This window comes from Chlorocebus sabaeus, chromosome 10 (genome assembly GCF_047675955.1).
Source record: "Chlorocebus sabaeus isolate Y175 chromosome 10, mChlSab1.0.hap1, whole genome shotgun sequence".
NCBI classification, from domain to species: domain Eukaryota; kingdom Metazoa; phylum Chordata; class Mammalia; order Primates; family Cercopithecidae; genus Chlorocebus; species Chlorocebus sabaeus.
Genome location: NC_132913.1, coordinates 99,070,475 through 99,096,384, shown reverse-complemented (window position 1 = coordinate 99,096,384; position 25,910 = coordinate 99,070,475). Strand labels below are relative to the sequence as shown.

Genomic DNA, 25,910 nt, shown 5'->3' with positions numbered 1-25,910 from the left:
GATCCAGGGGTTCAAACAACATCACTAGGGCTCAATCCTCTATTTGCTTCACTCTGCTTTCCTCTTAGGCAAATTCTCATTCTTCATGAAAAATTACTGGTCCTGGCAGGCATATGTTAAGAGTATTCACAGAGTTTATGAGTTTATGAACACAGATTAAAAAGCTCTGCCTTCCCTCTCCAGTACAGGTTGACCCTATTTGGATCATATGCCCATCTCTATTATCACGATTATCTCCTTGTCACCAACTATTCAAATATGTGTTCAAGTCAATCCCATCAAAGAAATTGAACTGACATTTTTTGAAATAGGAGGTCCTTTACTCTCCTGCTTAGAATCTTTCAACAGTTTCCAACAGCTCTTTGGACAAAACACAAAATCCTGAAAATGGCCACTAGGTCTTGCACAATCTGTCCCATCTCCATCTTACCAGTTTAACAGGGTAGCACTTTTCATATGCTGCCCATGTCAGTTTTCTGAGAGCACTAATCTGATTCCTTCCTTGGACTCTCTTGGCTGGAGTACCCGTTTCCCCTACCGCTTTGCCTTAAGAATTCCTACTTACCCTTCGTATTTCAGCTTTAACATCCCTTCTTTTGTGGGCTGGCCTAATGCCATTTGCCCACTAAGTTAAGACAACTGCTATATTCTATGTTCTCTCAGCACTCTGTTATATATATATATGTACATGTATATACACATACATACACACACATATACATTTCTATGCATACATAAATTTATATGCAGCCTGTTTTTCTTATTAGCTGTAAACTCCATGAGGTAACAAAATATGTATTCTTTTTCATGTTTCAGTTATATCCTCAGCTCTGAGCAGAGCTTGCATAAAGTAGTTTCTCAATAAACATTTTTTAAAGTAAACACAGGGATATGCTTTTATGCCTTCACATTTCTCTTGAGTACATGTATTGATCATTTACCCAATGTCTTAGACCCTGCATTAAAAATTCTACTAATTTGATGATTAATCTTCATCACAATCCTGAAAAGAAGATATTACTAGATATTACTATTCACTTTAAAGATAAGTAGCGTGTAAGTAATTGCCCAAGGCTACATGGGTCATTACAGAGTAAGAGTTTAAGTCTATGTCTAATCACAAAACCTTAACTAGAATGACTATTAAATGGTACTTTTCAGCTTTAAAAAAAGGAAGAACATTACCTGTCCAAATACATTTTGGTATTTTTCAAATAATCCATTTACTTTCACAAACAACACTGGAGCAAAATCCATTATTTTAAGCTTCCCTCTATTTTAGTTAAAGGAGGTTCAGTGTTCTCGGTAAAGATCAAAATGCTAAGCACATTATTATCTCTCCAAATTTTTAACAGACACCTGGAATTCAGATGAGATAAAGAAAAATCTATTTTGCAGCTTCCAGAGGAAACACGGAAGAAGTTAAAGGTTGCCTAATAACTACATTGCTAAAGTTTCTTTAGAAAGGTTTATAATGGCCTTTTGAACTGTAAGTCACTGAAGAGCCCTTCCACTCCTTCACTCATGACTATCACTGCGGGAAGGCAGAGGGCTGTTGAATTATTGGTGCTGATCGAAAATTTCTTTCTCTTAAGAATTTCAAAGAAGTAGCTTCCTTGGCCTTTTGTTCTATGCTATGTGGAGATGCTTCCTTTGGTTTCACTCTGGAGAAAATGATCAACCTTCCTTCATTTCCCTCATCTATTGGCTTGGAAAGAATGAGAAGAAAATAGTTATGATGGTTTTCTGTTTATTATTGCTGTCTTCCAATACATATTGTTTCCCTGACCCAAAACTGCTCTGAAATTGGGCATGTGATAAAGACCTAGGGAGGCGTTAGATAGCAGAAGAGAGGTAAGATTTTGAGTGAAGCTAAAGCTTCCTCTTCAATTAGTGTCAAAGCATATAATGAAAGATCAAAGCAGTCAGCCTTTACCCTTCCACATACTGTAAAGTTCCGTCACCTTTAGCAGAGGGAAGGGGAAGGGACAACAGGGAGAAGATAGCAAACCTGAAAATAAATAATGTAATATGGTAAAATAAATGGGCCCAAAAGTTTACGGAATATCATAAAATAGTGCCAAGGTCATATTTGTGACCTTGTCAATGTCCTCAAGAATGAAACTGAGTTAAGTGAGGACATTAACTTAAGACACCTACTATATTCTATATTTAGTTAGCACTGAATATATATTAGATTTGTATTATATATAATGTATATTATATAATATATATTACATTGATATATCTTTATATATTGTAGGTATAATGTGTATATATATTTTATATAGATAGATAAAATTATCTGTAATTGAAGGTCTGAGATAGAACTTGATGAACAAAAAATAAAAAAAGAAAATAAAAGTGATCAATACAGAATGAGAGACTCATGACACCCTACAGTATAATTTTAACCATTCTCTACTTCTCTTTACAAGTTGTTCTCATAATACAACTTTCCCTCTTCAGGATTTCCTCTGAAGATCATGTTTATCCCATTAGAAAGAATATGTAAACACTGTATATAACTATACATGTCAGAAAATGAGATACTTGATAACCTTTAAATGACTAAATGGTTATGAGTATTGTAACTTAATATTCTCAAATGTAATTGATCTTTGCTACTTTTTAACTTTGTCTATTATATAGAATTAGACCATCCATTTATATTTAATCAGTTTGATTAAACTATCTTTTTACTCTTTACATCTTTATAAATTAGTGGGAAGTCATTTATATTCTACTTTTTGGGAGGTAGTGATATAAGACCTATGTTAAGATTCTGTTTTTGGCTGGATGCAGTCATTTATGCCTGTAATCCCAGCACTTTAGTTCGAGACCAGGCTGGGCACCATGGTGAAACTCCATCTCTACAGAAAACAAACAAACAAACAAACAAACAAAATTAGCCAGGTGTCATGGTGCATACCTTTAGTCCAAGCTACATGTGAGGCTAAGGTGGAAGCATCACTTGAGCGCAGGAGGTCAAGGCTGAAGTGAGCCAATATCACACCTTCACTCCAGCTAGGGCGACAGAGCAAAATTCTGTTTCAAACAAGCATAGATTCCATTTATGCTGACATTTCTTTTGTGGAATGAGAGAGACCTCTTTCTGTGTATTATGACTAAATCAGAAAGAAATAAGCACTATTGCTATTGGTTCAAAATTAATGTAACAGATAAACTGTTGATAAGCCATTCCCAAGTAAAACATCAAATCATTCAACTTTTCAGGGGAAGAGAGTGTAGATATGATAAGAAGATAAAATATAGTCATAAAATATGATATTTCATTTTAATCTTTAAGACATGGAGAAAACCACAATTAAGCAAAACCTGCAAACTATGAGTTATCTAAAATAATTTATGATATATTTAAGCGTAGGGTCAACCCTATCTATACAGGAAAGCATTCCATTTAGTCTTTGTTCTTTAAAAATTCTCTTTATCTGTTATTTAAAATGATAACTATAAAATTAATTAGTTAGAATAGAAGAATATGTAGTTTTCAGTGAAGTTTAGTGGATGCTTAGCAGCTTTTTTGGAGCATTTGGGAGAAATTTTATGTGAAAACTTTTGTCTATAAACAAGAAACAAGTCATCCCACTCTGAACTGTTGAAAGTAAATATAAGATGTCCACTTCTGACCAAGATTAAATAACAAAAGGGAGGGATCAAATTTACCCTCCCTCATGAAACAATAAAAAAAGAGGACAAAATAGATGAAACAACAGATTGCAAGAGACTGGAGAGCAGAACACAAGGGAAAGTGATTCCTGAGAGTGAGAAAATAAATGAGGTGAGCCTTATGACTGCTCTGGTTAACTGCCTTGAGAGAGATTTTAAGCCACAGTATAGTGAGGAAGATCCCAGACAGAGTCCCAAAAACTCCAAGTTGAGAAGACAGAGCTAGGAGTCCAGGCAGAATAATGCAGCTAGAGTTCACAGACAATACCAGAGAGAAAAACAGCACACAGACACAACTGCACTATAAGAAATATTAAAGGAAGCCCTTTGGACAGGAGGAAATAATACCAGATGGAAATGTGGATCTGTACATAGGCTGAGGAGCACCAGAAATGGTAACTACATGGATGAATATATACAACTTTCATCTTATTATTTAGTTGTCTTCAAATACAATGTCATGCTAAATCGAAAATAGTAACAATGTAATGTGGAGTGAATAACATGGGAAAGTAAGATGTATGACAGTAGCTCAAAGGTAAGGAATAAGAAATAAAAGCATCCTATTGTAAGATCCTTAGAATAGATGTGAAGTGGCAGAGTATAACTTGAAAACAGTCTGCAATAAATTAAAGATGTTTACTCAGATTTAGCTTCTGGGAAGATGGAGGAAACATACTTTTACCTTTTCCTCCGCTAAGTACAAATAAAAACCATGGACATTATAAGATGACTCTGAAAGGTGGACAGAAGAGGCAGACAGGTGTGGGATCTTGGAACCCAAAGAACAATGCAGAGGTGAGTTCTCTGAGTTTTTTGTTTGTTTGTTTGTTTTTGTTTTTTTCTGCATATATCCCAGATTTCGAGATGAAGAAACTGGCAACTCAAAAACCCCAACAGATGCAGATTAAAAAAACCCCAACAAAAGCCTGTTCTTTCTACCCAAAGAATCTGGAAAGGACCAGATAGACAAGACAGAAATCTTTTAGATAATAACTGCTCTACTCCAGCCAAACACCGCAGAAAAACAACAAACAAGCATACAATACTAAAAATAACAAACAAAAAAACAAACGTCATTCAAGCTCGCAAAAGAGAGAAGAGTGTAGACTTCTACTCTCACCAGGCCAACCTCCCTTCCATGTGATGTCAGAGAAGGCAGGGTATGGAGTCCACATTTTCATCTCCACTGAGTGATAGATGCTAGGCAGTATTGGGCGGGGGGGTGGGGGGTTTCTTTTTTGTTGTTGTTGTTGAGACGGAGTCTCTTTCTGTTGCCCAGACTGGAGTGCAGTGGTGTGATCTCGACTCACTGCAAGCTCCGCCTCCTGGGTTCAGCCTTTCTCCTGCATCAGCCTCCCAAGTAGCTGGGACTACAGGTGCCCGCCACCATGCCTGGCTAATTTTTTGGGTTTTTTTGTTTTTGGGGTTTTTTTTTTTTTAGGAGAGACGGGGTTTCACCGTGTTGCCAGGATGGTCTCAATCTCCTGACCTCGTGATCTGCCCACCTCAGCCTCATCCCAAAGTGCTGGGATTACAAGTGTGAGCCACCGTGCCCAGCCCTGTATTGGGTTTTAACCCGACACTTGTGGCCTTGGGCAACTTACACTCTCTGTGACTCTGCCTACCTATAATCGTTCTATTTTTCGTGATGGTTTTGAATATTAGTATTCATAAATGAAGAAAGAATACCCCCTCCAAAAAGAAATAAAACTAAAGGCCAATGTATTTCTAAAGAATCTAAAGGCAAAATTCCTTAGCAAAGTAGTAGCAAATAGCATTCAGCAATATATACAAAGAATTACACAACATAACCAAATGGGTTTATTCCAGGGATATAAGATTGGCACAATATTTCATAATCAAAAATGTAATATATTAACAGTCCAAGGAAGAAAAAATTCATGATAATGTCAATTGATACAGAAAAAGCATTTGAAATTTTTAACATTTGTTTCTATTTTAAAATCTCTGGAAAAATAATGGAAATTCAGAGTAAGTTTCTCCCCTTCGTGAAGACCATCTACAAAAATCCTACAGCTGACATTGTGCTTAATGGTGAAAAGCTGAATACTTTCCCCCTAGGTTGGGAACAAGAAAAGAATGTCCTCTCTTACTACTTATTTAACATAGTATTGGAAGTTCTACCTAGCAAATAAGGCAAGAAATGAAAAATAAAGCTTATAGATTGAAAAGGAAAAAAAAAATCTCTCTATTCATAGATGGCATGATTATGTACATAAAAAATTTCAAAAAATCTACAAAAACCTCCTAAAATAAATAAGCAAATTCAGCATGATTATAGGATAAAACATAAAACTTACAAAGTTTAATTGTATCTGAATACATGTAATTAACATGGGACCATAGAAATTAAAACTATAATACTATTTATAATTACTAAAAGATGAAATACTTTGGTGTAAATTTAACAAAACATGTACAGGACTTGTATGCTGAAAACTACAAAATACTGATGAAAGAAATCAAAGCAGATGTAAATAAATGCAAAGGCATACTGTGTTCAAGTATTAAATAGCTCAAAATCATAAAGATGTTAATTATCCCTAAATTTATATACAGCTTTAGTGCAATGCTTGTCAAAATGTCAAAAAGGTTTGTTGAGATAGAGTCAAAATGTTTATATAATTTATATGGAAAGGCAAACAAGTTAGCCTAATTAAAACTATTTTGGAAAAGAAACAAACGAAATGGGAATATTCAGTTCACGTATTTTCAAGATTTATTACATAGCTGCCATAATTAAGGCTGTGTGTTATTGTAAAGGGATAGATACAGAGATCAATAAAACAAACTCAGAAATAACTCACACAAATGTACCCAATATATTTTTTGCAAAAGTACAAAAGCAATTAACTAGAGGAAAGGTAGCCTTTAAAGCAAATAGTGCCAGAGCAAATGGACATCTATAGAGCAAAAAATGAACCCTAAGCTACATCCCACACCTTATAAAAACATTAACTTTAAAAACAGGTCATGGGATTAAATGTAAAATATAAAGCTATAAAACTTTGAGGTAAAAAAAAAAAATAGGAGAAATCATTAGGGATTTAGAGTTAGGTGAAAAGAATTTAGAGTTGGCATGCAAAGAACAATCTACAAAAAGTTGAAATGATAAATTCAACTTCAAAATTAAAAACATTTGCTCTGTAAAATGTCCTAAGAATGAAAATATAAGCTACAGATTTGGAGAGGAGATATTCAAATCAGATAGTTGTTACAGGACCAACAACTTCTTATGCCTGCTGTACAGTAACATACAAATATTCTGAGACAGCAGGATTTGCAGCAGAGAAACAGTGTAATGATTGCAGGGCAACCTAGTGAGGATATGGGAGGAAACCCTCAAATTTATCTCTCTGAGAATACTGGGCTGGGGTTTATAAGAGCAAGGGACTGGAAAACCATGACCATTGGTTGGTCAGAGTAAGAAGGATGAAGTCATCAGGATGTGGAAACTGCATTCTTTGGTGAGTCATCTCCTCATAGGGTCCTTCAGACCAGTTGGCATCAGTGGGGTCCTTCAGACCAGCTGGCATCAGTGATTTCTCTGGCATGCAGGACATGAAAGAACATCTTAAGGCAAAACCTAATGTTTCGTAATGTTCAAATAGTTATCTATACAGCAGTTAAGGAGAACTATAATCTTGTAACAGGGTCTACGTGACTCTGAGACAAAAGCAAGCAACTATGCGGAAGCAGGTCAAACAAAGCTACATTAATTACTAATGATGAGTGTGGTGCAAGCGTGGCTTCTTTTCTTTTCTTTTTTCTTTTTTCTTTTGAGATGGAGTTTCACTCTTGTTGCCCAGGCTGGAGTGCAATGGCGCGATCTTGGCTCACTGAAACCTGTGTCTCCCGGTTTCAAGCGATTCTCCCTCCTCAGCCTCCTGAGTAGCTGGGATTAGAGGCATGCACCACCATGCCCAGCTAATTTTGTATTTTTAGTAGAGATGGGGTTTCACCATGTTGGCCAGGCTGGTCTCAAACTCCTGACCTCAGGTGATCCACCAGCTTCGACCTCGCAAAGTGCTGGGATTATAGGCATAAGCCACCATGCCAACCCACTTGGTTTATTTTCATTTCTCCTCCTCCCATCTTCCCTTATTAGTATTATAAAGTTTATAGGAATGGTTTCATAGATAGATGGAATATATAAAGAACAAAAAGTAGCACTAAATCGCAAATAAATAAATAAATAAAATCTAATTACAATGGTCAAAGACATGAAGAAACGTTTCTCTGAAGAGTATATAAATGAAAAATAAGCATATTAAAAATGTTCAACGTTATTAGCCATTTTATGGAAATCTAAATTTAAAACACAATGAGATATTACTACATCTATCAGAATGGCTAAAATAAAAAGAGTAATAAAATCAAATGTGGGAGAAGATGCAGAGAAATGTTATAATCCATACATTGTTGGTGAGAGTGTAAAATGGTACAATCACTCTAGAAAATAGTTTGCTACTATCTTAAAAAAAAAACAACCCTAACTAAAATGTTAATACCATATAACCCAGCAATTAACTCCTGAGAATTCATTACAGAAAAAATGAAAATTATATCTATACAAAATCATATACACAAATGTTTATAGTAGCCCTAATTGTAGTAGCTCCAAACTGGAAACAACCCAAATATCCTTTCATGGGTAAATAGTTAAACAAATTGTAGTAACCCATGCTATGAAATACTATGATCAATAAAAAGAAACCAACAATAAACACAAAAACCTGGATGAATCTCTGCATATTTATTCTAATTGAAAAAAGTGCCAATTATGAAAAATTACATACTGTATGATTCCATTTATATAAATTTTAAAATTACCAAATTATAGTAATGGAGAAGAGATTAGAGGTTGCAGTAAGGGAGCTCTAATGGGTAAGTTTAAAGGGAAGATGGGAGACAAGTCAATGTGAAGATCCAAGTACAAAATTAAGGATTCTTGCTATGAGGAAATCTGTATTTTGCCTATATCAATGCCAATGTCTAGTTGTGTTACCGTACTATGAACTTTTTAAGATCTTGTGAGATAAAACTGGGTGTCCAAAACACGATATCTCTCTGTATCATTACTTACAACTACACATTAATATACAATTATTTCAGAATAAAATATTTAATTTAAAATATAAACCCAAAAGATAAAATAACAAATAAAACATTATACAGCTCATAAGCCACATTTGCAGAAAAACATAAATAGAAATAAAATCATTTTAATAATCAATTTATCCAAATCATAGGGGAAAAGAAGAAAAGGAGGAAGAGAACAGAATGGACCAACAGGAAAAAAAAGAAAAGAAAAAAAGAAAACTAAGATAAATTATTTCAACTTGATTATTTCAATTATTACATTAAATGTAAGTGGTTTAAACACCCTAATTAAAGGACAGAGATTATCAGATTGAAATAAAGAAAAACAAGGCTCAATGACTGCTGCTTACAAGACTTGGACTTCAAATATAAAAGCACAAATACATTAAAAGTAAAATTATGGAAAAATACTATGAGAGAGAAGTAGATGAAAGAGAGTAGAGAACCAGAAATGTATGAACAACTTATTTCTTATAAATATGTAAATTTCATAGAGAAAGGCTATCTTTTCAACAAATGATACTGGAAATATTGAATATCCATATACAAAAACTGAGTATATCCTTACATAGTACCTGTGATTGTTCATTTTATATGTCAACCCAACTGGAGCATGGGGTGACCAGCTATTTTATTAAATATCATTTCTGGACATGTCTGTGAGGATGTTTCTAAATGATGTTAGCATTTGAATTGGTATGCTAAATGAAACATATTGCCGTCACCACTGTGAGTGGGCATCATCCAGTACACTGAGTGTTCAAATAAAATAAAAATTTGAAAGAAGGGAAAATTCACTCTCTCTGCTTGGCTACTTGAGCTAGAACATTGATCTTTCTCCTGCTCTTGGAATGGAACTTACATCTTACATCATTGATGCTTCTGGTTCTTAGGCTTTTGGACTTGGACCAGAATTTATATGATGAGTTCTCTCGGATCTCAGGCCTTTAGACTCAGATGGGGACTGCACCACTGGCTTCCATAGGTCTCCAGCTTTCAGGTGGAAGATGGTGAAACTTCTCAGTTTTCATACTTGTGTGAGCCAATTGTGTGTGTGTGTGTGTGTGTGTGTGTGTGAGAGAGATGTGTATAAAATCTCTTAATGGTTCTGATTTTCTGGAGAACCATGACTAATACAGTACCATATGTGCAAATTAACTCTAAATGAATCATGTGGATAATTGTGAAACCTATAAAACTTCTAAAAGAAAATACCAGAGGAAACCTTTATGACCCTGGGTTGGACATACCTAAAACTTTTTAGATACGATGTGAAAAGTATGATTCAAAAAAAAAGTTGATAAATTATCAAAATGAAAAACTTCTACTGTTCAAAAGACAGTATTAAAAGAATGGAAAGACATGGCTAAAATTGGGAGAAAATACTTGCCAAATATATAAAAAACTCTCAATACTCATTAATAAGAAACAATCAATACAATATAAAATGGGCAAAAGATTTGGTGACACTTGAACAAATGAGATCTATAAAAATAAGCACATTAAAAGATATTCCACATCTTTAATCATTAAGAAAATGTGAATCAAAACCACAATCAAGAGCTACTACATTCAAATTAGGTAGTTTAAAATTGAACAAACTGACCACATCAAACATTGGTGAAGATGTGGGCAACACAACTCAAGCTAAATTTTGTGTTGTGTTCATTGGTGGTAGGAATGTAAAAAGGTACAACTACTTTGAAAAACAATTTGACAGTTTCTTGAAAAGTTGACCCTATACCTACCATGTTGTCCAGCCATTCCACTCCTGGGAATTTATCTAAAGGGCAAGAAAGTATATGTCCATACAAAGACTTTTACACATATCTTCATAGTAATCAACTACTACTGTTTTTAACATCCAAAATGGAAAACACTCTAAATGTCTGTCAATAGGTGAATGGATTATAAATTTCATATATCCATATGATAGAATATACACAGTAATAAAAGTGAATAAACTGTTGATACATGCAGTAATATAGATGAAACTCAAAATAATTATGCAAATGAAAGAAACTATATAAAAACAGAAAATGTACTATATAATTTCATTTATAAAAAATTGGAGAAAATGCAAACTAATGTACAATGAGTAACAGAAAGCAGATCAATGATTAAGGAGGATGGTGCAGGAGGCAAGAATTACATAAGGTCATGAGGAATCTTTTGGAGATAATGAATACATTAATTATCTTGATTGTAGATATGGTTCATGATGTCAACATTTATCAAATGGTATACTTTATATATAAGCAGTATATTGTATGCCATGTGCACCTCAATAAAACTGCTGCACACAAGCACACATACACACACAGTCCTCTCTTAAACTATACTGGAAGAAATTATTCAAGAAGTAGCAAGATTTGTTGATAGATCTAAGTCTGCCTTTAAAAAATTTTTACACAGTTTACCATAGGGGCCTTTTTATAACCTCAGGATATAGGACAAAGAAAATATGAATTGGAATATTTGTTTCACTGTTTCAGAACTAGTCAGGATCGCAGGTGCGGGCAATTTGCTCTCTCAAGCATATGTTAGAGAAGTTAACTTTCACAGATTTCACAGATGTAGCTCCCTGCTTGTATTACACTACCATATTCAGTGCCATCCCAACCCACCTCACAAATGTTCTTGCCATAAAATTTTACATCTCATAATAAGTAAAGTTGGTAACTAATGGAAAGATAAAGTTGATTTTGATGTTTTAATCTTTAGAATTCTTAATATTTCATGAAAACCACATATAGTTGTATTTCAAATACCTCAAATCACTTTCAGAAACACAGAATAACATTTGAAGTATTTATGGCTCTTCTTATCAATATCAAATCTCCTTTCACTAAAATAATGTTATGCAGTATAAATAATAATATCCTGAATAAAATATATTCAGTATAAAGGGAAACAAAGATGGTTTGCCTTAAGTGGAAATTTAAAAGTTATTTGGCCCTTCTGCCATCAACAACAACAAAAACAGAGACAACATAGAGATAACACTAAAAACTGTTGTTACTACTTTAATCTCTATACTTCTGCATAAATAATCATTGTAATTTGCTGAATATTCTTTCAAAACTTCTTCTTTTCATGTGATGACTTGACTAATAGCAAGGTAGACCTAGCCAGAATATAGCAGGGTCCTATAGAAAACTTACAGTTTGGCTGGCGCATTGGCTCACGACTGTCATCCCAGTACTTTGGGAGACTGAGGTGAGTGGATCACTTGAGGTCAGGAGTTTAAGACCAGCCTGGCCAACATGGTGAAACCCTGTTTCTACTAAAAATACAAAAATTATCTGGGCATGGTGGTGTGCGCCTGTAATCCCAGCTGCTCAGGAGGCTGAGGCAGGATAATTGCTTAAACCCAGGAGGTGGAGGTTGCAGTGAGCCAAGATCATGCCACTGCACTTCAATCTGAGTGACAAAGCAAGACTCTGTCTCAAAAAAAAAAAAAAAGAAAAGAAAAAAAAAACTAGTATTTTATTTCTATTCCTTTCTCCCCTTCTTACACTCTATAAATTATTTTTTTTCTTTCTCTTCCTCTTTTAATCCTTTGTTTGTTTCAGGACAATATTATTTTTTTCTGTTTCTTCATGAATCCCTCAAACTGAGAAGGCAAAATATTTTATGTATTAGTGGAGCAAAGCATTGGCTTGAGAGAAGTGTGGTTTATTCTTTAGCTTGGACAGATAATTTATATCGCCTGTCCTCCCGGTAGTTTTTATATAGGCAATTCACTTTTGCTTAACCTTATGAAAAATGCAAGATTGCCGTACAAACACAGCTACTAGAACTCTGCAATATAGAAGAAGTTGCAGGTAGGATAGGACGTGATGATGGGATAGGTCACCAAAGTCATTTGCCATAGATCTCCTTTAAGCGAACTCCTTTAGAAATAGCATTACCTAGGAAGATTTTAAGTTTTGACACAATCCTCTGTTTTATTTCCCTTTGATTCTGGTGTTTCACAGCTGCTGAAGGAATGGTGTGCAACCATCTGTGTTCCAGTGATGGCTGTTGGGGACCTGGGCCAGACCAATGTCTGTCGTGTCGCCGCTTCAGTAGAGGAAGGATCTGCATAGAGTCTTGTAATCTCTATGATGGGTAAGGCTTCTTCTAGGGTTGCCTTCACCTCATGAGCTTTGAAGGACTGATTAGCTCTGATTTTTTTGTTTGTTTGTTTGTTTGTTTGTTTTTTGAGACGGAGTCTCACTCTGTCACTAAGGCTGAAGTCCAGTGGCACTCCGCTCACTGCAAGCTCCGCCTCCCGGGTTCACGCCATTCTCCTGCCTCAGCCTCACAAGCAGCTGGGACTACAGGCGCCCGGCTAATTTTTTTGTATTTTTTTAGTAGAGAAGGGATTTCACCCTGTTGGCCAAGGAGGTCTAGATCTGCTGACCTAGTGGTCCACCCGCCTTGGCCTCCCAAAGTGCTGAGATTACAGGCGTGAGCCATCGCGCCTGGCCTAGCTCTGATTTTTAAATTTTAAGAAAATGGTAAAATGCAGGCCAGGATTTTTAAGGAGCGTTCTTGTTGCATAAAGGAGACAACACATAGACGAATTCTTTTAAGGAGAAATAATTTTATTTGAAATTACAAGTTCAAATACATAGTTTACTATTGTATGCATTTTTAAAAACATACTCGGACAATTCTTAATAAATTATAGCAATTTACACTTAAGCAAAACTGAGAAATATATTCCCGTTTTCTTTATGAAGGGGATTGTTATAAGTAATCTTCCTCTCCATATATCCCAATAATATTTTTTATTTTCCTCTCATACTTCCCTATAAATTTCATCTGGAGTGCACGTTTTCTTTTTTTTTTTTCTTTCCACTCACTTTTATGTCTATTTGTATATAGGAATGGCTTGTCTCTATGTGTCTGACAAGTGATCAGCCCAGTAGAAAAACTACACTGTAGTTTCTACTTGAAGTGGTTTAGAAAGTGTTCTGCCAGGTTTTAGATAATCTAAGTAGTATTTTAAATCAAGTATTTTTAACTTTCTCTGGTACTTCAATAATAACATTACCAGTAGGAGAATCTAGTAAGTACCTGGTTGCATAATATTTCATATATTCATAAAATCACTTTATCATAACATACTATTTGATGCATTATTCTTGTTCTTCATTAGTGTGATAATGCATTTTTAGTGCTGCTCCTGAGTCAAATTTTCTTATGTTGCTCACTGAAAGTATTTTCTTTTTTAAATTTTTATTTATTTTTATTTTTTGAGTCTAAGTTTTGCCCCTGTTGCCCAGGCTGGAGTGCAATGGCCTGATCTCGGCTCACCACAGCCTCCATCTCCCAGGTTCAAGCAATTCTCCAGCCTTAGCCTCCCAAGTAGCTGGGATTACAGGTGCCCGCCACCACACCGTGCTAATTTTGTATTTTTAGTAGAGTCAGGGTTTCTCCATGTAGGCCAGGCTAGTCTCGAACTCCTGACCTCAGTTGATCTGCCTGCCTCGGCCTCCCAAAGTGCTGGAATTACAGGTATGAGCCATGGCACCCTGCCTGAAAGTATTTTCAATAGCTTTGGAAAGTATGGTTTTGAAGTTCTTTCATTTCTTCTTGTGCCTTGTGAACTATCCCACTGATATTCAATAAATAACATTGCAATTTTGCATTTTACATGAGAAAAATAAAAATATAGAGATTATAATGATATTGACATGTCTCTTCTTTGCAAGATGTCCAAAACCAATTCCCTCCATAAAATATAAGGGGAAAAGATTAATATTAGAAGCATAAGTATAAAAAAATTAAGTAAGAATTTGATCATTTCTCAGGAAAATTTTAGCATTTAATTTTGTGAGGTAACTTTGGCTTGCAATTTGCAAATGATAGGAAATTATTTGCTACTTGTCTCACTGAATCATATTTATGCTTGTTCCCAATTTTATGAACATAAAATACCTCAGATCAAAATATGCTTCCTTTTGCATTCAGCAATTGATAAATGAAACAAAACACAGTAGACTAATAAATTAAAATGAAACACAATAGACCAATTTCATTAAGTGAATATTACATTAAAAGTTTATTGAATACATATGTGTAATTCTAAAGAGGAAATTAATTACAGAAATCATTTTGTGTAATAGCAGCATCTTATAAATAGAGGGAACTGGTATAATTAAGTATGAGCTAAAGTCACAACACTACATAGGACTCAAGCCAATGCTAGAACTTAAGGTATCTGATTTTTCATCTTGTTTTTTTGTTTGTTTGTTTGTTTTTCCCAGAATACAATTGTTTTTCTTTAATATTACAGTTTTTAGCTTTTCAGAAATATGAAATTTATAAACATGTGTATGTAAATACCAGTTTCTGTCTCATTTCTGCAAAACAATGAAAGCTAACCAAAGGAAAAATACAGGTTTCCTAAAGAAACACTGATTACCACACTGTTTTTTTTATATTTAGCATATTTGATATTTACATCATAAAATCAAATCTGTTAAATTAACTTAGTTTTTAATGTATTTTGCAGTAATTGTGGCAACCCAGGAAACCATAAACATGGGGCTAGTTTGAAAGATGATCAACGTATGTGTCTTGTAAAAGACTGGTGCAATTCTTGCCTGCCCAATGATGGATTGCCTACTTTCCATCTTGTGGTATGGGCTAGTCTCTTTCAACATTGGCTGATGGTTATGATAGCCTTTGAGGAAGAACAAGTTAATATCCCAACTTGCTTAAACTCTTGTGAAAGTTTAAGAACAACACAGAAACATCAAAGAGAGAACCAGTGTAAGCTCTTTGCAAGTGTTTTTACATTTAATAATTGCAGCTTCTCAATGAAATCTTATTTTTTTCCTTTTACAGAGGATATTTTTTTAAATGAGGCTTAAGGAAGTTCAAGTATTTAAGGCCTAGAAGTATTAGTGTTGGTCCTGGGCTTTAAATCTGGAAAAGCTAGATCCCAGAGTATTCACTCTTGATCACAGGACTTGCTAAGGTAGCACATACAACAAAACTGTGAGAAATGTATCATAGCAAAACCAAGTGAAACAAAGCTCTGTATGCAAAGCTCATACTTAATAGACTATAAATTGTTAAATCTGATTCAAGTGAAAGAGTAACTCTGGCAAAGTCACAATAGAATCACTGGAGGACAGGAAAGAAAAAGAGAAATTATGGAGAAAGTCACAATAAAGGGGAGAACAAGTTATAGAGACTGCCAGGAGGATCTTTTCTGAGAGCAGGAAAATCAGAAGCCTGTCAAATGGAAGTCTGTGGAAGAAAAGCGCAATACACTGTCTCCGTGATTGTTTTATGACATACATTTTATTCCTCAACTCTGCATGTGGGGAAGTGGATTTTGGAGAAGAGTAAGAAAAATGTGACCTTCGTTCTAGTAATATGAACACTATAACCTTCATTTAGTACCATAAACTTTTAATCACCCAAGAAACTATTATGCAAACCAGTGGATAATCTCAAGTTGTGCTATAATTGTGTCATAATTTTGTTATGCAAACAATGCTCTTGATTATCTTTACAATTTTACTACCCTCCCATACCAACTCATTTTGACTTTTATATTCTGAAGATTTCCTTTGTTGAGTACTTTGTATGGTTTATGTCAGTGAAGCATGCAAAAGATCACCTGTCTTTATGTAATTGTGATTTTAAAATTAAGAAAATGTATAAAAGGTTTGATCCATAACAAACTACTATCTCACTTTATAAAATGCATAAACCATGTAACTAAATATATGTGCATTCCATACATAATTAAGCCACCTATTTATGCTATTTATTTTGAAAACCAAACTTAATTATTTTGCCTTATAATAGATGTAGTCTTAATTTAACCAACAGAAAACATAGCTCATTGTACATCTGTCATTTATTAAGGCTTTACAGTATTCAAATGAGAAAAAAGTGAACACTTCTCTTTAGGTAAAAATATTTTTTAATGTATCACCTAATGAATCAAAAATTTCCATACCTGTAATGCTGTTGGTGTGGAGTGGTAACACAGGACACAAAAGCACAAAATAATGAAGTAACTAAACATAGTCAAATTTTATTAATGATTTGTAAATGGCATTTTAAATTGTCTGTACTCAGTACCTTATCCAACTGTATTTTAGTGGAACGGGATGGTTTAAATATATTATAGATGACTTGTATCTAATTATTGATATAAAAATTTTGCAGTAGACATTGATTGTAAAATTGATAAGTTGATTACATGTAATATACAAATAGCCACAGCAATGTAAGGATATAGGAAGGGATGACCACCATCCCAGGGGATTTCAATTAGAAAGTTTAACGATGTTACCATTAAACTATTTCTTTTATTGTGTACCATATAGAATTACTTCAAAAAGAATTTAGACTGCAAAAAGATGTTGTGATATTAGATCAATAATATAAGAAAATGAAATCTACGATAAAATGATATTTTCTCTAATTCTCCAAGGCAGATATTTTAAAAGGAGAAGAAGAATCAAAGTAGTTTTTGAAGTTTCACCAAAAATCAATTGAAGAGTCTTGGGATTTGAAGGACAAGGATGGGGAACATTCACATAACTTAGCAACAAGAAAAATACAATAGTTCTTTCAGAGTTTAGAAAGTAAAGCTTCTCTGAGAGTAAAATTGTATATAAAGACAAAGCAGGCACAGCCTTATTTAAAAAGGTAAAAATGGTTTTACTGCCTCATCAGAACATAGAAGAGTTATACTTTGTAGCTTTTTTTTTTTTCTTTCTTTCTTTTTTTTTTTTCAAGACTGCTGGAATATGTCTTGCAGGAGAGAGGTTTCCAGTAGGAGTCTAACGTTGAACTCATTGGAGGACAGGGAGAGCCATCTGGCTGCAGTTTATCTTTTCTCCTAATGGAAAACTTAATGTTTCTGATGCTCCTGGCACATAGAGAAACAAACTGTAGAATTTACTCTGCCAATAGGACTTTTCACAGATGTTACTTCATTTGTTAGGTTGACAGCTTGTTTGCTTATACCTCCTCATGTGGCTGATGTTTTCACAGTGAATTTCGGGAGTTTGAGAACGGCTCCATCTGTGTGGAGTGTGACCCTCAGTGTGAGAAGATGGAAGATGGTCTCCTCACATGCCATGGACCGGTAAGCCTGAAGGCATCTGTGGTGTGTTGGTTTATTTAGTATCATGTATGAATGTTTGTTATTATTTTATCATTTATTCATCCATTCAATAGCTACTTATAGGATGCCATGGGGAAACATGTTTATCTGCCTACAAGAGGCTTAAAGTTAGTAGTAGAGATAAAATAGTTAAAAGTCGATGTCATACATACTTATTCTCCAGATAAAATAGTTAAATGGAATTATAAGATATGGAGTGGTCCTGGACTATTGCGCAGTATAGAAAAGAATAATTAGATTGAAGCATAATCACTAACAAAATAAAAATATTTATAAATTGTTATAGAAACACAAATGAAGGAAAAACTAATTCTGTCTTTGGGATGGAAATAAAGACATCAAGATAGGCTATAAAGAAATGATGTTTGAGCTATGCTGTGAAGAAGAATCTGGAAAGAAGAAACATGTAAACATACACAAATGTAAAAGTTCATGTTGTATTTGAGGAAAGCTATCACACATTTTTACATGCATTTAATCCTTTAACTATTGTAGTAGTGTGAAAGACAGTGGAAAGAAGGAGACAAGTACTCATAAACTAAAATCTAAAGCAGTGCAATAAATACTATGGCAGAGGGAAGAATTGAGCTATGAGAATCCAAGGAGGGGTTATAGGATTAGGAAAGTTCTCATGGATGAGGTCTCATTTACATAGTTTGAAGTTAGCCTCAGAGAGAAAATTATAATTATATTTTAGACTTCTCTTTGGTTTCCATCATTCGAGTTTTTCTTAATAATGAGATCAGTATAAATTTTTCATTCCTAATTGTCATTTTCATCCTTCTTTAGACAAATTTCCAGTTTATCTGTGTTATTGAATCATCTCTCAGAGGATAATTTGAGACCAACATTTGGATGTAGACAAGAGCTTCACATTGCTCTGTACGATTTCTTTGGAAATTTAAATAGTATTAATTTTTATACCAGAGTGCTTATTCAGCACTTAATTAGCTTAGAAAAAAATATATATCATTGAGCCCTCCAAACTTCCATTAGGCCCCAATGAGCTGTTCTGGAACTTCATCTAAAGGAGGATGTGGAAAAGTTGGCCAGTTCAGAGGACTACCACAAGGATGATTAGCTTGGAAAATTAGACCTCTGAGAAAAAGAAATGGTGTTGTTTGGCATGAAGAACCAAAGTGTAAAAGGCAATTTAATATGTAATGATCTCCAAGTAAGTATGCAAAGGGCATGTGCAGCTATTCTCTTTCTCCATTATGGACAGTCATGAAAAATACAATTAATCGACAGTGTGAGAAATATGAATTCTGTAAAGAATGTCGTGAAACACAGGGAAGTGAACTTCCATAATGGCCTGTTAAGGCAGGTTGAGATATCTATATGAGTCTTTAAAAATGAACATATTTAGGTAACTTCTTGACTATTAATCATGGAATAAAAAAAAATCTTTCCGAGAGATAGAAATTTTTAAAAATGTATAATTAAAATAATCAAGGATTTGGCCATCTCTGAATAGGCTGGGAATCATCATAGGCCTCTAGATCCAATCATAATATATATTAGACATAGATTTACAGAAACACTTTTCAACAAATTATGAGCAACTGCCAAAACTTGCCTTGATAGTTAAAGAATCAGGAATCTTTCAATGTTAAGCAAGTAAGAACACAATGTCTTTCAGTAGTAGTGTGTGAATCACTACAGGTACCACTGCACTGATATTTCCCATAAATTTCTTATTATGATTTTCTAGATTACTTTTTTCCTTCACACATGTAATTTCTTATTTCTTTCTTTTAACCTTTTTAGTTTGAACAAGGCTTTAAGAAACATCTTACTCATTTATTCAGCAAATATGATTTAGTACCTACTTTGTGCCAGGTTTCATGAGTTTACATATTGATAGGTTTTTACATATTAGCAAATTCAAACATTAATATTCAAAATTATTTCTCAAAAATTAAATTGTATTATTTGCATATTTTAATTTTTTCACATTATCTTTTATTCATCTATTGTATACTGTATAATGAAAATACATTCAAGTAATAATATTTTGGCCTTTCTTGCAATTGTGAGTTTTCAGAAAAATCAAATCTATTTATGAACTAATACTTTTAGTTCACCTAATCCTATAGACAAAAAACTAATCTGCTTAGATGTAGCATAATGAGATACCATAGTTTTTTCTAATTTCATGAAAAAAATCCCCTGCATGAAAACTTGATGTTTGCTTAACATCTGTAGCAAAGTCTAACCTTCACTAAAGAAAGAATTCAGTAACTGTCCCTTCAGTATACCTATGTTAGTTTTCAGGTGTGAAAAAAGTTCAATGATCACTTTACCTCTGAATCAGGTCAGAATTAATCTGATCATCTTGGATCATATTTATATTCATGATTTAACACACATTGCTGAGGGCCTTTTGTGAGCTAGTTCTGTGCTAGGTATTTTCACCTACCTTTTATTTTATTGTCTTGTAGGTATTACTCCCATTTTTCCAATGAGGAAATAATCTCAGAGATGTTAAATGAATTGCTCAATGTAGTTAAATGGAGTGTTCTGTAGTATTGAGACCTTTGGAATCACAATTTTACCATCCAGTCTCAGTGTGCTTATCAGTTCCATGCTTTTTCTCTTCTTCATGATGCCTCCTGTTGCATAAAATTATGCTAGTGAATAACTCATTCATTAATTTCTCCTAATTGGTGGCTTTTTGCAGTTTGTTTATTCACTGTTCCTCAAAAAACTTGAGATGGTTTATAAAAATATACATTTTTAAAACTCTAAAAGTTGATTTTTAAAATTATTTGATAGTTAAAGAATCAGTAATCTTTGAATGCTAAGCAGGTAAGAACACAATGTATTTCAGTAATGGTGTCTGAAATCCTGGTGTGGCTGAGCTCAACCAGTGGCCCAAACATTGCTCCCGCTATGGTTTGGTTTCTTTCAACCCCTACAATTCATATTAGGTTTTTGTCTGTTTCTGGGCCCACATGTTAATTACGACAACTAGAGTCAGAGATGGTTTTGTGTGCCAGTTAACAGTCATGTATCATTTAAGATATCCAAGAAGTTCTGGAAGCTTCTCCATTAGACTGGCACTTTGATGAAATTGAAGAAGTCATCAAAGCCATTTGCAAATCCCCCTCCTGCTCTTATGATATATTCTGTTGAAATCACATTTTTTGATCTATGAATATTTCCCCAATGACAAAAACTGATATATACTTATGTTTACCAAACACCGTTACATCTGAAGCATGCTATCACTTTCTCCCTTTAAAACATAAAGAAATTTAACCTATAATGATTAGAAAGTTACTCCAAAAATCAGCACGTCAGTAGGATATGAATCTGTGACTCAACTATAGAAGTTCTGACTCCAAATTTCTGATACATTTCAGTTCACTTTTGTCCCCCAGGAAACAACGTCTTCAGTGCAATAGAAATAAAATGATTTCAGAGACTATGATAGCTATAAGTAAAATGAGATAATAAAATCCTACTTAAAAATGAAAGAAATCTAGGATATTCTTGAAAGGAATAGATTGGAAATAAAAGAAGGCCTTTGTTTTTATGTCCTTGTCTGTCCACACTTGGTCTTCTATATTTTATTTAATTTTTTATAATTGTATTCATTCTGCTTTACTTTCATTACTTTTATGCAGTCTTATCCAGAAGGATAGAGGAGGAAATACAAGAAGAAAGAAAAACCTGGGAAATCAGACAGTTTCAGCAGACCAGAACTTAGGCTAGAGAGGCAGCAAAAGAAGAGAAAAAATAGGAAGGGAACTGATTTTCAAATACATTCCTATAAAAGTGAAAAAGCTGTTAAAGTTAGGTTAATAAAGGTTGTGCTGCTGTAACAACCTCCATATTGCAGTAGCTAACATAAATAAGGTTAAGTTCTTTTATTTTGTGTAAAGTATGTAGAGGTTTGGTTTTTGTTTGTTTTCTTTTCTTTCTTTTCTTTTCTTTTTTTTTTTTTTTTTCTTGAAACAGAGTCTCACTCTATCACCCAAATTGTAGTGCATGGCGTGATCTCAGCTTACTGCAACCTCTGCTTCCTGGTCACAAACGAGTCTCGTGCCTCAGCCTCCTGAGTAGCTGGGTTTACAGACATGTGCCACCATGCCTGGCTAATTTTTGTATTTTTTGTAGAGACAGGGTTTTACCATGTTGCCCAGGTTGGTCTTGAACTGCTGGCCTCAAGTGATCTGCCCACCTAGGCCTCCCAAATTGCTGGGATTAAAGATGTGACCACTATGCCCAGCCATCTTGTAAAGTACACTGGAAATCTGGGAAGTGTTCTAAGGCAGCTCCCCTGCCTGTTATGGTCTAGCATTCGGGGATGCTTTTAATTTACGGCACTTCCACTTCTACATGAGGTCTGTGAGTCATGGCACCAGAGAAGGCTGGAGACTTAAGCACTAGTTGTCTCATAATCACCTCTAGTTGTATTTCATTGTCCAAATTAAGTCATAGCTTGTCTCTGGTGGGAGGAGAATTACAATCTTCTCATGTGACTGGAATAGAATATAATTGGTTACTGGTGAATCATAACTTTGTCTTTTACAGTAGCTACCAGAGAAAAACATCAATGATGACTCATCATATATATATATATATATGATGCTTCTATAAGGATATATATATATATATATGATGCTTCTATAAGGATTCAGCCTATCCTTTAGTTGTCTATCTAGATTATTGACTCCAGAGGTAGCTTAGAATTAGGGATAAGGAAGAATATTGCCTTGACCTTCATTTTCTATTACTGCATTGATCAATTCATTTATTGTGCCTCGGTTCTTAAAGCCTTTGGGGAATATAGTGAAAGAAGAGTGAATGTTAGACACAGGTATATTTCTTTAAGTCTCTTTTTTATGTAAATGAGATGGGGAATCAGTACATTTCTTTTTCTGAGATTTGCCTGGACGTTTTTAGTTATGTCAGCCTGGGACATTAGGTTTTCTATCATGATAATAAAATCAAATACAGTCATGCACTTCATAAAGACATTTCAGTTAGTGATGGACCACATATGCAATGGTGTTCCCATAAAATTATAATATCATGCCTTTACTGTACCCTTTCTACATTTAGATATGTTTAGATACATACATGCTTATTATTGTATTACTATCGCCTACAATATTCAGTACAGTAACATGCTGTGCAGTTTGTAGTCCAGGAGCAAAAGGCTATACCATATGGCCTAGGTATGAAGTAGGCTATACCATATAGGTTTGTGTAGGTACACTATGTGATATCCGCACAATTAGGAAACCACCTAATGATGCATTGCTCAGAATATGTCAGTAGGATATGAATCTGTGACTCAACTATAGAAGTTCTAACTCCAAATTTCTGATACATTTCAGTTCACTTTTGTCCCCCAGGAAACAACGTCTTCAGTGCAATAGAAATAAAATGATTTCAGGGACTATGATAGCTATAAGTAAAATGAGATAATAAAATCCTACTTAAAAATGAAAGAAATCTAGGATATTCTTGCAAGGAATAGATTGGAAATAAAAGAAGGCGTCATTAAGTGTCACATTACTATAGTTAAGAGATACTTAAAAAACAAATAACAGAAAGTTATTTATCTTATTACAGTATACTTAAAGATTAAATATGAACTTAATTTTACTTTCATAACTTTATATCCTTTGACTTCACCGAGACATGACTTTACAGTATAAGAAAAATACATTTACATTACTTAGAAGACTAATTCCTAATTCTTAATTCAGATTCTGCGTAATTTACTTATTGTAAGTTTTATTCTGTGTGCTGCAAGAAGACATCAGCTTGTCTCTTGTCTTGTACAATAAGTCATGGTACTGAGCATACTTGCAGAGTAAATGATTCTGTGTAATAGACAATATTACGTGCCTAAGTACCCATAAGCAGGTGTTAAAATTGGAAGCATCTGAAGTATTCTTTTTTGGGAAGAAATAAGAAGTTACCATTAGCAAACTCCTCAGGCAGAATCAGGATTAGGTTTTATAGGCTTTTTTTTTTTTTTATTTTCCCAAGCTCTGAGCCTCACATCAAAATAGTGAAATAGACAAGTGCTTGATTGAGCCCCACCAGTCTCAGGATTTCCTGAAAGCTCTTCCTGATTACTTTTTCTTCTTTACACTTCTATTCTTCATTCACACGTCTCCATTTTTAAATTTTAAAATATCATATTTCTCGATTTCTTGATGCCTTAAGTAACGAATTTGTATTATCTGGCTGTTCTTGGATTAACATTTGTGTAGGACAAACTTGCCCAACCTGCAGCCCATGTGCCACATGCAGCCCAGGACAGCTTTGAGTGTGGCTCACCACAAATTCGTAAACTTTCTGAAAACATTATGAGTTTTTTTGCAATTTTTCTTTTTGGCTCATCAGCTGTCATTAGTGTTCATGTATTTTATGTGTGGCCCAAGACAACTCTTCTTCCAATGTGGCCCAGGGAAGCCAAAACATTGGACACTCCTGGTTTAGGATATAAGGGACTCCCATTATCTTTACAGTCTATACCTAATATCCAGTTCTTTATAACTTAGTGTTAACTCCTGACTGCCAAATTCTCATTGTTTATAACTACAAATGTGATAGAATTGTCTCTCTGTATACTTACATATAAATATACTTAAATATAAATATATAAATATACTTAAATATACAATATATAAATATACTTAAATTTACTTAAATATAAAATAAATATACTTATTTATTTAAGTCGTCTTCAATGTGTACTGTAATGATTGTTGAACCCTATGGACATAGCCATATTTTAGGGAGAAATGGGTGAGGTGAAGAAGTTCCAAAGGGGAGTGGTCAAAGAGGAGAGGAATTTTAAGACAATATGGTGTCCAAAAAGGAGATGTAAAGTACATTTCAAGTAACTGTTGTTCACAACAGCTGAATGTATGAAAGCATCAGGGATGTCTTTTAAGAAAGATAGCATTACCAAAGTGTTCTAAATTTTCTTTGCTGTGATGATATACCCATTTCTAGTATACTTACTACCCACTATACCAGATCCAAATCAGTTTGTAGTCTATAAAATTCATATATGTTTTAGTTTTAACATCTTAATATTGTCATGACTTTTAGATATATTTTCATATCACTTATTAATATTCTACATATTAGAAAATTAATGTATATTATGAATATAAATATAGAGTGAGTTTGTTCTATTTGCATTTATTATACTCATATTTATATTATCTTCATCCTTTGATAAGTTTCTCCATGGAGCCTTTGTTTGTATGTATTTGCTTTATTATTATGGACTATTTTGCTCATCAAAATGTGCATTTATATGCCTTTCAGTATTGTTCTGTGATTTACTAAAATCCCTATAGATAGACATAATATGACTTTTAGTGTTTTCACAGTGGATATAAAATAAAGAAAAATCTAGGAATTATTTTTATTCACCTAAACTACCTAATTCCTGATAATGTTATCATAACAAATTTTAAAATTCATTTTATAAATAAAGTCATTGTACAACCAAAGGAAAGCTTACATCCTACTCTTATATAAAATTCAGTTTTAGTTAATTCCTATTATATCCTTTTTCTCATTAACTATTTAGTAAGAGTATTCATATATTCCCAGTGATGGTGATGAAATACCTCTAGGGAAAATGTGTTTTACTAAAAATTGCTGCACTATAATATTGCCAGAAATAAATCACAAGAAGAATATACTAACATCCTTTTGAGAAAGTCATTGGACAATTTTGCTGATCGAATTAAGTCACATTAGAGTCATGACATGGAAATCAGTCGGCCCAGGAACTGCTTATGTCGAAAAGGAAAATATTTCAAGAACAAATATATTATTATAGTGTTTTCACACATACAGGATATCAAAACTGAACTTGACGGATCTTCTTTGCACTGTTTGTACTACAAAAATTACATCCACATTTGTACTGCTGAAAATGTTCTCCAATTCT

The 25,910-nt window shown here is 33.9% G+C and overlaps 1 protein-coding gene across 4 annotated transcripts in view; it reads left to right on the top strand.

The window, feature by feature from the left end:
* ERBB4 (erb-b2 receptor tyrosine kinase 4) overlaps positions 1-25,910 on the top strand; it is a 1,160,906-nt gene that overhangs the window by 856,655 nt on the left and 278,341 nt on the right. For all 4 annotated transcript variants that reach the window (XM_007966140.3, XM_007966143.3, XM_007966144.3 and 1 more), the window contains exons 13-14: positions 12,798-12,930; positions 17,836-17,929. In XM_007966140.3, coding sequence (XP_007964331.2) covers positions 12,798-12,930; positions 17,836-17,929 — 227 coding nt within the window. The remainder of the gene's footprint in view (positions 1-12,797; positions 12,931-17,835; positions 17,930-25,910) is intronic.